The following is a 17,080-nucleotide window of genomic DNA, read 5'->3' on the forward strand; positions in this document are numbered from 1 at the left end:
TAATGGCAATGTTCTATATAAATAACGTTTGAGACCCTTAATCGTAGTGTGAAAGTAGAATGAATTATATTGAAATTATAATTCATTAAAGAAATGCTGCTTGAAAGATTTGTTGAAATATAGTTGTCATGAAGAGAAACATTAAGGAGTGTGAGACAATGGGTCCTCAAACTAATTAACTTAGAGCTCCTACTGAGCTAGGAGATCGGTAAACGTTAGTATGCAAATAAGATATGTATGTATATTTGTCAGTTTCTGCTTCCTTTTGTCTCCTATGTTGGATTGGCTTTGGCTTGTCTGTATAAATGGGTTGGCTTGAGCTTTTTGTAGGAGGCTCACATATATCTGGGTGCATTGGCAAAGTGCTTTGCTAATAAACAGAGTTGTCTGACAAATTCAGTGAGTCTTGAATCTGACTTTGACAGTAGTAATTAGAAGCTAACAAAATGGCAGTCATTGCTAGAATGAAGAAACACAGCAGATGTTATATAAAACAACCTTCCATGGCAGAGATGGTCTAAGAGCTGATATTGGCTAGGATCTGTTGTCAAAAGAGCCACCTAACAATATTTGAGCCAAGTTTTTTTTTTTTTTAAAAAGCGTGTGTGAACAAAACCAAAACATAATTAGGATTTTGTATTTTCATCAATTCTTTGCCTTTCATCAGAGGATTGCAAAGCATCTTATAAATATGAGTTGAGCCTCACGGTACTTTGTGAGGTAGGCAAGGAATATAAAGGAATTTTTCCCCGGCCACAGAAACGAAGCCACACTTTTGTTGCAAACAGAGGAGCTACTTAATAGCTTACGCCAACAAAACACACAATGTATTAAAAGTAAGTGAAGAAATAAACTGCATCCTCTTGAAACTGCAAGAAAAAATTAGGCAGTCAAAACAAAGTTACCAAATTTAGAATTTGTAAAGGATGGTGGATTAAGCAGCCATATTTTTATTGTATGTGCCATGGGGCACCTTTAAAGGCAACTAGTCAGGACCTTCCATTTCATATTTCATTGGAAAGATGGCATTCCATCAGCACAATAACATGCTGTGGTGCTGTTTCATATAATCAGAGGGAGAGCGTGAACAGTTGAATGAACACATCTTGTGGCACACAGTTCTTCCTTAAAGCTCCCTCAGCATACCAGTGACTCAATCTAATCTAGTTTATGTTGCAAGATCTAATGTAATCAGAAAACATGGTGGCATTAACAACAAATGAAGAAAATCAGTTACCTGAATTACTTCATCCTCTGGAAGAGCCACTGTAAAATTTACATGACAAAGGCAGCAGGGAATCATAGATCGTAGCTTAAAATACAGACTCTGTTGAATACAATACATTATTTGTGTTATTCTAAAAAAATGTTAATTCTATATTTGGTTTATTCTGGATTTCTTTTTTGCAGTAAAAATAATTACCCTATTATTTTCTCTTATTTAAGACTCAATTAGTGATTTCATTTGAGGTTTAAAGGTTTATGGTATGTTGTCTGCTCTGTGCAATAGCTTAATATTGTTATTTTTATAACATGCTGCGTCAAAGATTTTATTCTGATTTGATGTGTCTCAGGAGCTATTAGCATCATATAGCCACCATTTTAAATATTTGTAGAGCTGCTCAGGAACTAATTACATATGCAACCTAAAACAAGTCTATAATTTTGAAAGGTAAGCCTAAAAAATGTTGTTTGCAATGTAACCTAAATTCCATGTTACCTCGAATTAAATAAATGCATACATCTGGAAACTAGAACTCTTACCTTAAGCAGATTCTCACAGAGATCATTAAAGTTCTTGTTAAGTGTTTGATTTGTCAGGTTAATGTTACTTAATCTGGATACTCTTACTGAGGTGAACATCTGAAGCAGAAACAAACGTGTATAGTTTTAATCTTCCTCAATTTTAAATCTATATGTTGCAATAGTGGGAACAAAGCAATCGATTAAAGACATTAATCAGCAGTAGTAGTCATGGTTAATAGAGAAAGAGGAAGAAACAGAAGTGAAAGTCTATGATCACACAAAGGGTGACTCTCTCAAAAATACAACTTTTTTTTTTTAAACATAAGCTTAAGTATTCAACCTCATCGGGGGCTTGAAAGCCAGCCCAGGTTCTTACCAGGTCACTCTTCAACAGCAAACCAGGTTCTGCGGGCCAAATCATACCCATAGTTACACCCATGCAACCCCTTTACCTTGAAAGGAATTGCACAGGTACAACTAAGTTGATCTTCTAAAAGCTATTCTGTTGACTATGCACAATACAGCTCACACTTTCTTGGCTGAACTGATTCTGCAATGCAACAGGAATAGAAAGCAATAAAAACTTATTTTTGTCACAACTCAGTTATATCTGTTTAAACAAACAGGAATGGATATGTTGAGTAAGGGGGCGTCATTTTTCATTTTTCAGAGTACAACTACTCTCAAAAATCTATTGCAATGTCAACAGTATATTTGTATACAAGTTTGGTTTTAAAAGGTCTTTTTGTTTTTAAAAACAACTTTACCTGTATATCAGAAGTCCAGTTATTTATGCCAGGCATAATTTCTGTGTTACAACTGTAGAAGCCTGTTACAGAAAATATTCACAGAGTTATATAATGTGCTGTGCATGAAGTAGTGCAGAGTTTCCCAAAAGCTAAATTAACTTTCCACAGTACTTTTTTCAAATATTGCAATGCATAAACTTAAAAACATAGAAGCAGTACTAAAGGAATATACCAGCTTTCTAAAAATAACGTATTTCATAATATAGACCAAAGTTTAAAAACCTACACAGCAGCAAAAATGTGAAGCATTAGTAAATAAATATTCTTAAAAGTATAAAGCTTCATTACCGTAATTTGTATATTAATCTTTTTTCATTTGCCAAAAAATGCCTCACAAAACAAGACAATCTCTGTGGTCACTTGATTTCTGATCTCAAAGTGACAATCCTTCAACAAAATAAACTTTGAAAACAGACTCCAACGAGAGACTGCTGAATTGGAATTAATTTGCAAATTGGGTACAATTAATTTAGGCTTGAATAGAGACTGGGAGTGGTTGAGTCATTATACTAAGTAAAACTATTTCCCCTTGTTTATTCCTCCCCCCCACTGTTCCTCAGACGTTCTTGTTAACTCTTGGAAATGTGCTGGAAATGGCCCACCTTGATTATCACTTCAAAAGGTTTTTTCTCCCCCCACCCCACTCTCCTGCTGGTAACAGCTTATCTTAAGTGATCACTCTCCTTACAATGTGCATTTTTTCGTGGTCTGTGTGTATATAAATCTCCTCACTGTATTTTCCACTTTATGCATCCGATGAAGTGAGCTGTAGCTCACGAAAGCTCATGCTCAAATAAATTGGTTAGTCTCTAAAGTGCCACAAGTACTCCTTTTCTTTAAACACTAGAATCACACTCAGTGCAGCAAAGATGCTCACGCTATGAGAGGCATGTGGGAACTGAGACCGACTGAGGGAACAGCAGATTCATGTCTCCCATCACATGCTCACTCTGGGCCATACGCTCATTGAGTGCAATGGTGGGCGGAATGGCCCGCACTATTTACAGGTATCTTGTTTTTTTTTGTCAAGTGCTTATAGTTGAATTTGTGTAAGTTAAATGCGCGTATGATGCGACTCACCTGTACTTAAAAGAAATTTAGAACAAGTCCTGCAACTGCATGTCAAAGTTCATACATGAGTGGATACTATGGATACCATGAATATAAGCAAGCTGGAAGGCATGATAAAAGACTACTATGTGTCACAACATGAAGATGACATTTCACATCTATGAAGAATAACTGCCATTCTTTTCTACAAAGATATTCTTGAAAGCTAAAAGGTGAGTATGTTGTAACTAGCTGTTTGCTATTAAAATGAAGTTTATAATGGAGCTGCAGCCCCAAACACTGAAGTTCCATGAGGAACAATGTATTGTTGGTTGCTGGATCCTATAGTAAGGAAATTGGTCTTAAAGAATTTTATTTTAAATATACATTTCTGTATTAACTATATTAATACACATGAAGAAAAAAAATTTGAACTAACCGAGATTGAGATAAGAAGAAAAAAGAAAACCAATCGGAATTTTGGAAAACAAATAAGTGCTGCTTCAAAGAATAAAAAGAAAATACAACTTTTTGGAAAAGAGACACTGAAACCAGAAAAAAACCCCAAAAAACCCCAAGCAAAAAAAAAGATTGTTTACAATTGAGAATTAAAAGGTAGGAATAATTTTTTCCAAAGAAGAAACAATCACAACGTTGTAGTACAGAGGGGGGCAAACTACGACCCGTGGACCACATCCGGCCCGCAGGACCCTTCCCTCTGGCCCCGAGCTCCTGCCAGGGAGCAGGGTCAGGACAGGCTTGCGAAGGAGCCAGCCCAATTCCTCGGCAGCACGGTGAGCAGGGCGGAGGCTAGCCCCTGGCCCCTCTCCTTCTGCTCCCCTCCTTTGCAGTTACAGTTCCCCCAGCACCTGGGCAGCATGGCTGCAGCTCTGGCTGGGCGGCATGGCTATAGCGCCACCAGACCTGGGGCTCCAGGGCGCTGCGGTCAGGGAGCAGGGGGAGTTGGGGGTAGGAGGCAAGAAGCAGTGGGGCGGTCAAGGGGCCTGGGCCCTGCTGCTGGGGACAGGGGAAGAACAAGCCAGGGCCCCCCTCCACTCCCAGCATGCTTGGCCCCTGTCCCCAGCAGCCAAGCCCAAACAGGGAGCGAGCCCTGCCTGACTGCCAGGGAGAGCAGCAAAATGAGCAGAGGAAACACACAGGGAAAGGAATGAGCCTCCCTTATCCCCACCCCACAGGTAACATGGAGCGTGGAGAGCAAGGAGGGTTGGATAGGGGGGTGGTCAGGGGGTGGGAGCAGGGGAGGTTGGATAGGGATGGGCGTCCTGGGGGATGGTCAGGGGCAGAGAGCCGGGGTGTTTGGATAGGATGTGGGAGTCCTGAGGGGCAGTCGGGAGGGTTGGATGGGGGTGGGGGACAGACCACGCCTCGCTGTTTGGGGAGGCATAGCCTTCCCCAGCCTTCCCTACCCGGCCCTCCATACAATTTCTGTACCCGATGGGGCCCTAGAGCCAAAAAGTTTGCTCACCCCTTTTGTAGTAGGTAGCACATGTTTTAATAATGTATATATTGCACAAACAACGTTGCTAAATAATAGACGTATAGACCACTAACATCTCTCATATGAAGTTCTAGCATCAATTCTGCTGTTGTTGGCATCCTTTCGTCTGCGAGAGACAGTGGGAATTGCAGACTATGATTTAAGTCAGTCTCCAACCTTTTCACATACAAGATCATTTTTTGAATTTAAGTGCAACCCAGGATCTATCCCGCCCCTTCTCCAAAGTCCTGCCCACTCCATTCCCCGCCCTCACCCCCGCTCACTCTCTCCCACCCTCACTTACTTTCACCGGGCTGGGGCAGGGGGTTGGGGCCGATGGGTTCAGAGCGTGGAGGGGGCTTTGGGCTGAGCCTGGGGCAGGGGTGTAGGAGGGGAGAGGAGTACAAGCTCTGGGAGGGAGTTTGGGTGCAGGAGGGGGCTCAGGGCTGGGGCAGAGTGTTGGGGTGCTGGCCCTGTGAGAGAGCTCAGGGCTGGGGCAGGGGCTTGGGGTGCAGGAGGGGGTATGGGGTGCTGGATCTGAGAGGGGGCTCAGGGTTGGGATGCGGGCTTCCACCAGGCAGCACTTACCTTGGGCAGTGGCGCAGCGGGGCTAAGGCAGGCTTCCTGCCTGCCCTGGCCCCACGCCGCTCCCGGAGGCGGCCAACATGCCCCTCTGGGAGGGGCACGTGGCTCTGCACGCTGCTCCTGCCTGCAAGTACCGCGCCCGCAGCTCCAATTGGCCACAGTTCCCCATTCCTGGCCAATGGGAGCTGCAGGGGCAGTGCCTGCAGGCAAAAGCAGCGTGCGGAGATCCCTGCCCCACCCCCAGGAGCGTGCTGGCCGCTTCCAGGGGCGGCATACAGCCAGGGCAGGCAGGGAGCCTCTGCTTTAGCCCCGACGTGCTTTTAGCGGCCAGGAGATCACGATCAACTGGCAGAGGCTCCAAGATCGACCAGTTGATCGCGATCTACCGGTTGGTGACCACTGATGTAGATGGTTTGCAATGTCTCATGTGACTGAATAGTCCAATCCGAGATTTGCATGAGCTTTAGCAGTTATTGCAAGTGTATGTATCTTGTTTGGGAGCTGCTTGCTTCCTATGGGCTCTTTTCTCTTCAAGCTGTAGGAGCCAGCTCCTGTCATGGACTTTGATACCCTGATGTAGACGATAGCGCCACTTGTTACGATCATTTGTCAAGATTTCCCATTGGTCAGAATCAATTCCAAATTCCTTCATATCTTGCTTGTGTGTGTCTTTATAGCAAAGCTTGGGGCGTCCTGTTGTTCTTGTTCCCTCTGATAGCTCCCCGTATAGCATGTCCCTGGGCATGCGTCCATCTTCCAACCTACTCAGATGGCCCAGCCAGCGCAGTCGTCTTTGCATGAGCAGGGTTGTGACACTTCGTAAATTTGCCCTCCGAAAAACCTCTGCGTTGGTGACCTTATCCTGCCATTTGGTGTTGAGTATGAGGCGTAAACAACGTACGTGGAAACTATTTAACCTTTTCTCCTGATGAGCATAAGTTGTCCATGTTTCTTCACCATACATGAGAGTGCTGAGGACGCAAGCTTGGTACACGAGCATTTTGGTCTTGATGGTAAGCTTTCAGTTGTTCCATGCTCTTTTAGTTAGTCTGCTAAAGGTGGTGGCAGCCTTTCCAATGCAAACATTTAGTTCTTCATCCAGTGAGAGGTTGGTGGTCACTGCAGAACCTACACAGCTGAACTTTTGGACTACTTCTAGCTTGTTTGCATTTAAGATAATTGAAGGATCTTGTGGAACCCCCTGTCTGAATACAACTGTTTTCTTGTTGCTGATGGTGAAAGCAAGTCCCTGACAGGTACTTGAAAGGCAGTCCATAAGTTCTTGTAGTAGATCTTCATTGTGGGCTATGAGGGCATCAGCAAATAGAAGTTCCCTGATTAGCACCTTTTTGACTTTGGTTTTTGACTTAAGTCGGGACTGGTTGAAAGAATTTCCCATCTGATCTTGTGCGGAGATATGCTCCATCTTTCATGTCCTTAAACACATAGTGAAAGAGTACCGAGAAGTTTTCAAAAAAGAGTCTAGAGGCAAGAACACATCCTTGTTTCACTCTGCTTTTCATCTCAAAGCAGTCTGAAGTGGACCCATGAAACTGGACAGTTGCTCTCATGTTGTCGTGGAATGAACATAGAAGACTTAACAAGTTTGGTGGGCACCCTATCTTTTCTAGTATTGCAAACAGACCTGCTCTGCTGACAGTGTCAAATGTTTTGGTTAGGTCCACAAGGGCAAGGTACAATGTTCGGTTTTGCTCTCTGCACTTTTCTTGGAGTTGACGCAGAGAAAATATCATGTCTTTAGTTGATCTTCTAGCCCTGAATCCACACTGTGATTCAGGGTAGAACTGATTCGCCAGCTGTTGTAGGCACACTAAAATGACTTCTGCGAAAGCTTTTCCTGCTACACTTAGTAGCGAAATACCCCTGTAGTTGTTGCAGTCGCCCTTTTCGCCTTAATTTTTATATAAAGTGACAATGTTTGCATCATGCATCTCTTGTGGTATCTCACCCTCTTTCCAGCATTTAAGTAGCACCTGATGAAGATATGGTAATAGGCTGTCTTTCCGGCACTTGAGGCCATCTTTTCCAGGAGCCTTGACACTTGACAGTAAATCAGTGGCCTTGCTTAGCTCTTCTACAGTGGGCTCCAAATCTAGCTCTATCAGGTCAGAATTGAAAACCTGCTACCGCTATGACCATAAGCAGTACAACCCGTACTGGTCAATTCCAAGCGCTGGGCAGTGGTTAATTAACTCAGAAACCTCAGGAAGTGCCAATGGCTTCCGGCTGATGAGTGCCTGAGAAGGGTAGTGGGGGAAATGCCTCCCCTTGATGGAGGAAATGCCATCAAAAGGTGGATGAGCAAACGACATCTACACAGGACAGACTGGGCCCTTCAGCTGTGGCCGACAACCAATCTTGAAGCGGAGCCCTGAAAGGCACGCAGATGGAAGATCTCTGCACTGGCAACTCCTTCAGCATAGCTGGTTCCAAAGGACTCCCGGCCTTCCTTTGGTCCAAACCAGTGAAGTCAAGAGGGGGCCGCTGACACATTGCCAAAGCAGCGCCTCCATATCAACTGCCCAGGCTATTGCAGCAACATCATATGAAGAGGACACTTCATCCTTGCTGGCAACATGGACAAATACGGAAGGTGGCAGTTATGGGTTATAAGCTCTCACTTGATTGGCACAGAGAGGGTGCCACGGGTCACCTTCGACGGTGGGAGGAATCAATTCTGCTACACTGTCAATAATTCATTTTGTAGTATCTATTGATTTCTGAAAATCTAATACTCTTGTTCAGTGCTAAACTCTGATGTTTACAGATTCACAAGGACTTTAGCAAGTATTGAAGAAATTAGTACCCTTTTCCCCCCCACACACAGTTTGCTATTATTTATTACACTGCTGCTTTCTAGAGAAAATAAGCACAGTGGATTTGGATGAAAAACTTGATGTGGATGAAATAATTAAGAAACCCATGTCTTCTTGAACTGTCTCTCCTCAATAGAAATAAACAGTTTGGAAAGCTCCAGTGGAAGACAGGAGTAGATTTTCATATGGAGACGGGCGTGGAAATGAATGCTGCCACATTGAAAGAAAAAATACATTTGACAACACGTGAGATCCAACAAATAATACTGTTCAGTTTAAACAACATTCCTGGAATAAAAAACAATATCTAGTGGACAGTTCATATTATATGGCTAAAGTCACTGCAGCAATATATTGACTCAATACGTCTACTTTCAGTGAACTCTCTACCTACATTTCAGCCATCCAGAATATAACAATCTGCAGATACTGAATTACTAGTGCAAAAGACACAAGAATTTTGAAACTTTTCACTCTACAAGGAAATGACTACCATGTTGAATTTCCAGTTATGATACAAAAAGATGATCAGCACACAACAGTGTATTGGGAATCAATCTTCCTTGCCTCAGGTTACAATCAGCACATTCTCAAGAGAGACAAAGTATTTCTCCTCTGTGAGATTTGACCCACAATATTGCATTTCAAGGAATTTTTTTTTCCCAATTCTGACCTTGCATGAAATAAAACAATTCTCTATTATCCAGCATATTGTGAAAAAGACTGCCAGAAGTTTATACAACTATTAATTTTAACCACATAGCATGAGAATTTTGTTTACGCTACCTGGAGGTGGTGGAACATCTGTCAGTAAAGAATGTACATCTTCCATTGCATCTGTATCATCAATCTGAAACAAATAAAATACATTGGTAGTGTCAAGATGACAAAAATACTACAACGAAGTTATTACTAGATACAAAAGTCGAGTGTTTTTTTTTTTAAATAGGTGAATTTATTTAGATGCCTAAATAAATGACTAATTTGGGAATTGCTGGGTACTTAGCACTTTTGAAAATCAGTTAACTTATATAGATTCCTAAATAAGGGCTTTAGCCCAAACTTAGACACCCAGTTTTGAAAAACCATACCGATGTTTTTAAATTTCATATTTACTTCTGAAAAAACTAGCTGGATCAATAAAGAGGCAAACTGAACAAAATACAAAACAACTAATCAAGATTTTTTTAAAATAAAAAACAATGCTCTATTTCTTCAAGTTTTATTATAATTATCAACTGACCACCACTTTCAAGTTTAAAATTCAATAATTTTTGATTTAGCACTTTCAGGGAAACAAAACAATTTATTTTTACACTTCTCACAGTATTTCAAAGTATTTAATTCATTTAAATATATGCTCATTAACAAGCAATGTAGCTTCAGAATAAACAAGTACACTTCAAATATTAAGTTATAACATGCACCTCTCCACCTGACAGAGCACTCCAGAGTCCTTCTGTTTTCTGAAGGCCATTTAGTTTAATAAAATTTTAGACTCAAAAAATTCTAGCTCCTCAGACATAAAAAAAGACAATATAATAGGAGCCGCAAAGAATAAATAAATTGTATTAATAATCACAAAAATAATGGAATTTTCGGGATACAAACACTGAATGCTGAGGTGCTAGCATACAAGCTATTTAAGGCTTGGATCAGTGATGATGGCCTGTCTTATGTAGCTGAAAAAGAATCTCCCATTTGCTTTTTATTAGCATCTAGGTACTGCTTGACAAAGATGACCAAGAGGAGGATATCTTTTAGGATGTGTTTCAGAGGAACAGCCGTGTTAGTCTGTATTCGCAAAAAGAAAAGGAGTACTTGTGGCAACTTAGAGACTAACCAATTTATGTGGTTCATATGCACAGACTAGATGTGCTCAAGAACAACAGGAAAGAGGAACAGAGGGAGCTTCCAATTTCAATTAAGAGTTTCTATTGATACAAAAATTAATGAGCTGCTCTACAATTCAGGATACTTTGGAAATAATGAACAGGTCCTTTATCTATTTTCCACACATTTTTCAGGATGAAAAGTAGGAGCATGAGCATCATAGAAACGGATATTACCTCCAAGACAAAAGCATCCTTTTTCCCATGTGAAAGGTCCAATTCCATAACTTCATCAGAACTTTCTGACTGAGATCTTAGCAGCCTAGAACGCTGTCTTGGTTCCGGAAAGGGAGACCCTATGATTTCCTCAGGTATCTCCTGAAAATAGTATTACAATAAAATTCATATATGTACTCCATTTCTTAAAACTAATTTGAAAATTTAACAACTTGCCATCACATAGTTCTAAGACTCAGAACATTCTGAATATCATTCTACTTAGAAATAATTCTGTCGACAATATAAATCATATTTTCTGCTTTTAATTTCATCCTGTCCCTTTTATTTTAGAATTTTCTTTATCACTACTAGGGATATATGCATACAGGATTTATCTCCCTCATGTCAGTCATTCCTGCTACTTATATCACAGACCAGGATTACTGCTTCTGGAAAGGAGTAAGAATACAACAGCCAATTGTGGTGACTTAAAGAAAGTTGTATATACAAAAATTCTGGTTTTATACAACATCCCTTGGTAATGACAAACAGTGAAATAAACTCATTTTTCATTATACACATAGATAATGCACACAGTGACTGTAAGAAATATGTCAGATCTATTAATAACAATGATAGATGAACCGCTGAAGTCTAACTGTTTAAGACAAAAAACCTGTTCACGATGTACATTTTTTGTTCTTTTAATTTTTTGTCCCAGTCAGTTTCCCTTAAGCTTTAATAACAGATGTTGCATATTCTGCATCAAACTGAGAGAGGGGAATAAAATGTATCAACACTACCCCTATCAGTGATGAGTAATGTTAACCAGATCTGAAAGTAATTGCATCCATTCTACCTCAAGTTTCTGGATACATTAAGGATTATATGAGATGTACCATATCTACTTATTTCTGTATGAGAGGAAAGTTAAGAACAAAAAACTGCTAGGGAATCTTCCTGAAGACTCTCTCAGTTTACTAGGGAAGGTGAAGTGATTCTGGTCTATTGAAAAAAAATATGTAGGTTGTGTAATGCGGAGATCTTCCTGTAATCAAAGAGCCGAAGACTCCATGACACCTATTAGAGACCTCACTATGCCAATCTAATTAACCTAGAGGCCACTCAGGCCTGGTCTACACTGAAAAATCTAACACCCTGAGCACTGTAGTTAGGTCGACCTAGCCACCCGTGTAGATGCCGCAAGGCTGACGGAAGAACTCGTCCGTTGACCTAGTTACTGCCTCTCAGAGTGGTGGATTAACTACCTCTTCTGTAGATGCAGGAAGTGCCCATGCTGCAGTGCAGCAGCAGCACCACTGTAGTGCTTGTAGCATAAACAGCCTCAGTTACTAAGGAGAATGGGGTGCATTAAAAAACCATCAGACAGCGGTAAAGAGAAAACTTTGCATGGAGCATTTCGACCTGGAATAATTTTTTTTTATGGCAGCTACAAATCATAGAAAAATTGGATTTATATTGGAATTGTTGATACAGGCTTAGGGGCCCTATTTGACAGAAAGCAACTTCCATGTTTTCTGCCTCACAGTGGTCAACGACACCTCCAGCTACACAGCTGCAAAGATTATCTATTTCAAAAAAAGATTAATTTTCCTTCTTGGGAGTGGCTACCTACTGCTCATTCATGTGCACAAGAACACCACTCTTGCCAGAGTCTCAGCTTGGCTCTTGGGCAGGATGAGATCCTCTCTAGCTGACAGCTAGCCATAGAAACAAGACATGTTAAGCCCCTTCACAGTCCAAAAATCTGGAATCTATTTCTGTATTGGGACCAGTGAATTCCTACGGTTCTAAGAAAGAGGGACAGTTACTGGCCAGCCTATAGGTCACCTTATATAAAAATACTTGGGTGGGGCAGAAGTCTCCCACAGTATTCTTCTCCAATGATGTAAATGGAAGGATCAAAGTGGAAAAAGAGTACGGTAGATGTTCCCAGTTTCCATACAACATTAGGGATATTTTTTCTTTATATGTATATTTTTTAAGTCTGCCAGGACTTGTCCCTTCCCTATTTTAGGGCTAGAGAAGAGCTAATCCTGCAGGAGGGCTGTAGGAATATCCAGGCAGTTACGGAATTGTATAGTGACAGAGATGGAAATCGTATTTATACTTTTTTTCTCCCCTTCAGCTACTCTTCAACTCCTAGCATGTAAGAATAGAGGATTTCAGGAGGCTCTCTGTGCAGACTAACCTCTCTCTCTATTAGGATGGTCTGCAGTGGAGCTAGGTTGTGAAGCCTGGAAGGCTATGCATATTTGAGTCTAGACTGGACTCTTACCTATAGAACCATGGTATACCATATTAATTGCTTCGAGGTTATGAGGCTATAACTACAGCTGGAGCTAAAAACTCTAAGCCAAAGGATATGTTATTACCAAGTTAACAAGGAGTACATGCAGACTATTAGAGTGAAAGATGCTTTCTAACCTTCCACAGCTACACTCCAACTGGCTACTGCTCTCAGAACTCCCTAATCCCTGAAATAATGAATCTGATTTGGGCAAATGAATGGGGAATTCTAAAGACATCAGCCATTCAGATCAGAGAGATTTACATATCTGCAATAAGGTGATTATATAAATCTCTGCTCTGATTGCCTCAGACAGAGTTCGGGGATTTTCATATTGATAAATAACCATGCACTCAAATCAAACCTCTTCAGTTATAGATCAGTAACCATTCTAGTTTAGTATGAACTGGATTTGACATAGAATGCTCCTTTTTGAGAGTTGTATAAACTTTACTTACAGGAGGGTTAATCTCATACAGCTCCTTGTTTTTTGCTATTGTATCATTTATTTTTTTTTGCATGTGAGAAATATGCTGTTCATAGGTGCCATCATTTGGAGTCTTCCCAGCAATCTGAATACCACCAGGGGGAGGTAAAGCTGTCAGATACACACCAGTGGCAGACTTCATTAAAAAAAAAAAAAAAAAAAAGTCAGCAAGAAAACAAGAAAGATGTTCAAGAACAAAATATGCCCTCTAAAGTTTTATTTTCAATGTTTATTTTACTTCTACTGGTTTAAAATAGTTATAGTTTTCAATACTGCACAGGATTTTAATGTATTCACCAGTACAATTTGTATGTTTATGTCATGGCCTGCTACTGTAATAAATTAATCCATCTTTATTGTTTGTAGATTCAAAACAATACACCTTGCAGCATCTGAGGGAACTCTCCCTTATGGAAAATCTTGTTCCTTGATTCAAGAGCTCATCTTATATATGAATAGAAATCTCTACTCTTTTCTAAAGGTTTCATGTCCAAAAATTTGTGACTGGTAATCAATACAACAAAAAGTGTGCTAAATATTTATTTATTCAGTTTATCCTCAACTTTACTAGGAGTTACATTGATGTAGACCTTAGTATTAACTCATTTTGCATAAACAAGTTAGAAAATCAAAATTTCCCAGTATCAAGGACTTTAATTTGTCTTTACGGTCACAGATCAGTATATAAACTAGTCAGATTACTGAAGCATCTCTTTTGCTCATTATTCAAATGAGAAAACAGAAAATGAAAGGTTTTTTGGCTTATTTCATAAGAATTTCTACAGTGTGAAAGCCAGATAGATATTTACCAGAACCCTACAGGTTCTTTCAACAAACCAACTTAATAAAAAAAAGACTGAAATCACATCAGGACTAAGTTATTTCAACTGTTTTCTTAACAACATTCATATTTCTGACAAAGAACATCTGTCAAGACAGTAGTCTAAGAAAGGAAAACATGTTTCACCATACACATTTTCGCTTCTGAGGACAGGGAAAATGAGGTTCTCGCTTCACTACTATGGAGATTTGGAATGAATCTGAAGAGATAACCCGTAGGATCACCACATACACAGATAAAATCAGTTACTATGATCTTACCATTATCTCTTTCATCCTAAGTACACATTCAATCTGCTGAACATATCTGGGTATTGGATGCATTTGTATAATAAACTAGAACGTACACTGTTGAAGTTACTGAAGCTGACACATGTGAGATACCCAGGCAAAGACAACTGGGACATGGTATCGCTGCCAATGCCCAAGGCATGCTCACAGAAACAAAGACTCCAGACTCAGAATCATTACAGTGTCATTAATGCGATGCAGTGCCTACATCTACGTAACAGCTGAAGTAAGATAGAGAAACAAAAACATCAGGGAGTTCAGTAGGTCCTAACATACTCTTGACCCAGTGACGTGACTTATCAGTGCCACTATCATCAGACATAGAATTAATGGAAGCTTTACACAGGCCAGGCCAGCAGTCGAAGACAGACAAGGATCAGAGGAGTCAAGGTTGAACCTCAACTCAGGCCTCAATCTGTGCTTCCTGGGAGACCACACAATTCAGTGAACTGCTGCTAACCACAAATGGAATTCTGCACCAACCGCACCAAGAACAGTGATGTCTAACCTTATAAAATGTTCTTCTAATTTCACAAAACCGTTGGTGTAAGTTTTGTATGATGGTAGAATTCTGGACAAATGGAGATATTTAAAAATTATAGTTTTATTAACAAGTGAGATGGTGGAAAGGAAGGAGACTGCCACCTTCTCACTGGCTCCAAACACCTTGATCCAAGATCAGATATGAGACATATCAGGCATCACTGTTCTTGAAAGAGTTGGTGCAAAATTCCATTGGTGCTTAGCAGCAGCTCAGCATATTGTTGGCTGTCCCACAAAGCACAGGTTGAGGCCTGAGTTGAGGTTCAACCTTGAATCCTCTGATCCTTGCCTGTTTTCGACTGCTGGCCTGGATAGCTTTGAGACTTCTATCAGCTGATATGTACTTAAAAAGGCTAGTGTTGGTGACGTCTCTTGGCACCCATTGGAGTTGGCTGACTCACACATTCAAAAACAAGGCCTCTGAGGTCATCTGGGCCAACTTCTCATTGGAAGTGTTAATCAGGATGTAGAGAGCTTGAGAGCCTCTACTCAGGGCCCATCTGTTCACTGAGATGTCTTGGCAGAGATAGAATTAAGCTTGGCTATCCCAACCCCACACATCACAGGCAGAGCAGAGATGCCAGTGGTGCAACATTTTATAATTAGGCCTGGAACACTTTCAACCTACTGATCATTACTTCTCTGCCATCAGAAAGCCAAAAAAAGGAGAGTATGGAATTAAAAACAAATACTATAAGGTATGTGTGTGCAGGGGATATTTATAAAATGTTAGTGAAAAATAAGAGAGCCTGGACAGCACAGTGGGTCTCCAAAATTCATTCTGGAATGTTTTTTTTTGTTTTTTTTTAAATCGTATTTTATTTTAAACTAAACAGAAAGCAGCATCAAATTCATTCTATGAAAAACAGTACATCATAAGTACGGTTGAAAGGGTTGAGTACCTTGTAGAGTTAAGCTAATGCAACACCACAATGCAGCTCCTTTAGAGTTAATAGTTAGATGGAAAGTAATAGAGGCATTAGAGGCCATCAGTATTACAATCAGAGGCAACAGGCTGGAGTGTTGTGGGTTCCTCTTTTTTACTAGCTGATAACCAAAGACTTACAAATACTCAATGAGGGCAAATCTCATCTACCATGAACATGGAATGCAGTTTAAGGAGTCAAAACAGATCTTGACAGTAACCATTAAAGGAATTTATGTTTTTTCTACAGCATATGCCTATTGAGACATTTTGGGGGAAGCCTCCTGTACTTATGATACTTTCATCTACTATTTCAGTTTCTAGAGAGTCCAATCTATTTTGTCTGGTATTCAAGGCAAGTCTGTTCTGATCTATCAACAAGAAGGTGGCAGTCTCCTTTCTTTCCATCATCTCACTTGTTATTAAAACTATAATTTTTAAATATCTCCATTTGCCCAGAATTCCATCATCATACAAAACCGGCACAAACAGTTTTGTGAAATTAGAAGAACAGAATATAATAGAATGAAGAATTCTAATTTATGCATTCAAAGTAACACTTACTGCCAAGCCCATCAGCATATTTTCACCCACTGTAATCTGAATCCTCAGACCGAACAGAGCATTCATTCCCTTCAATTTAAGTTTATTCATTAGCTGTGTGTGTACTTCATATTCCATAAATGGCAACAGATTACTGATGGATGTTGCATTTGCTTCAGCTTGAGCTTTCTTTTTTAGGCGACATAACCTGTTGATGGAAATTGTCACATACATAGAATTAGACTGTTTTAAGATTGTAAGCACTTTTAATTTTTAACCACTGATAAACTGTGTAAGTGATCAAAAGGAAATGTGCAGCCTGTTTATATCTGACAAACCATTCAAAGTTATTTTCTGGAATTTAATTCTTTAAAAAAAAAAGTTCCATATTCTTAACCGTCAGTCAGCACATCATCAAATTGACCTTTTTTGGCTTTTAACAAATATTTGCTGTACATCTTTATCCTTAATTTCAGTCATATTTTAATAGGAAAATACCTTTTTAAACTAAAAAATGGAAACCTTGAACAAAAGTAACTTATAAAGCATGCACTTTAAAAAAAT

General features: G+C 40.1%; 1 protein-coding gene across 23 annotated transcripts in view; it reads right to left on the reverse strand.

Annotated features, from left to right (window-relative positions):
- Positions 1-17,080, reverse strand: part of C2CD5 (C2 calcium dependent domain containing 5) — a 131,210-nt gene that overhangs the window by 19,899 nt on the left and 94,231 nt on the right. For all 23 annotated transcript variants that reach the window (XM_075121782.1, XM_048826665.2, XM_048826707.2 and 20 more), the window contains 7 exons: positions 16,538-16,724; positions 13,346-13,510; positions 10,595-10,735; positions 9,312-9,375; positions 2,514-2,575; positions 1,765-1,863; positions 1,238-1,327 (listed from right to left, as the gene is read on the reverse strand). In XM_075121782.1, the coding sequence (XP_074977883.1) occupies positions 1,238-1,327; positions 1,765-1,863; positions 2,514-2,575; positions 9,312-9,375; positions 10,595-10,735; positions 13,346-13,510; positions 16,538-16,724 (808 nt within the window). The remainder of the gene's footprint in view (positions 1-1,237; positions 1,328-1,764; positions 1,864-2,513; positions 2,576-9,311; positions 9,376-10,594; positions 10,736-13,345; positions 13,511-16,537; positions 16,725-17,080) is intronic.

This window comes from Caretta caretta, chromosome 1 (genome assembly GCF_965140235.1).
Source record: "Caretta caretta isolate rCarCar2 chromosome 1, rCarCar1.hap1, whole genome shotgun sequence".
Lineage (NCBI taxonomy): Eukaryota > Metazoa > Chordata > Testudines > Cheloniidae > Caretta > Caretta caretta.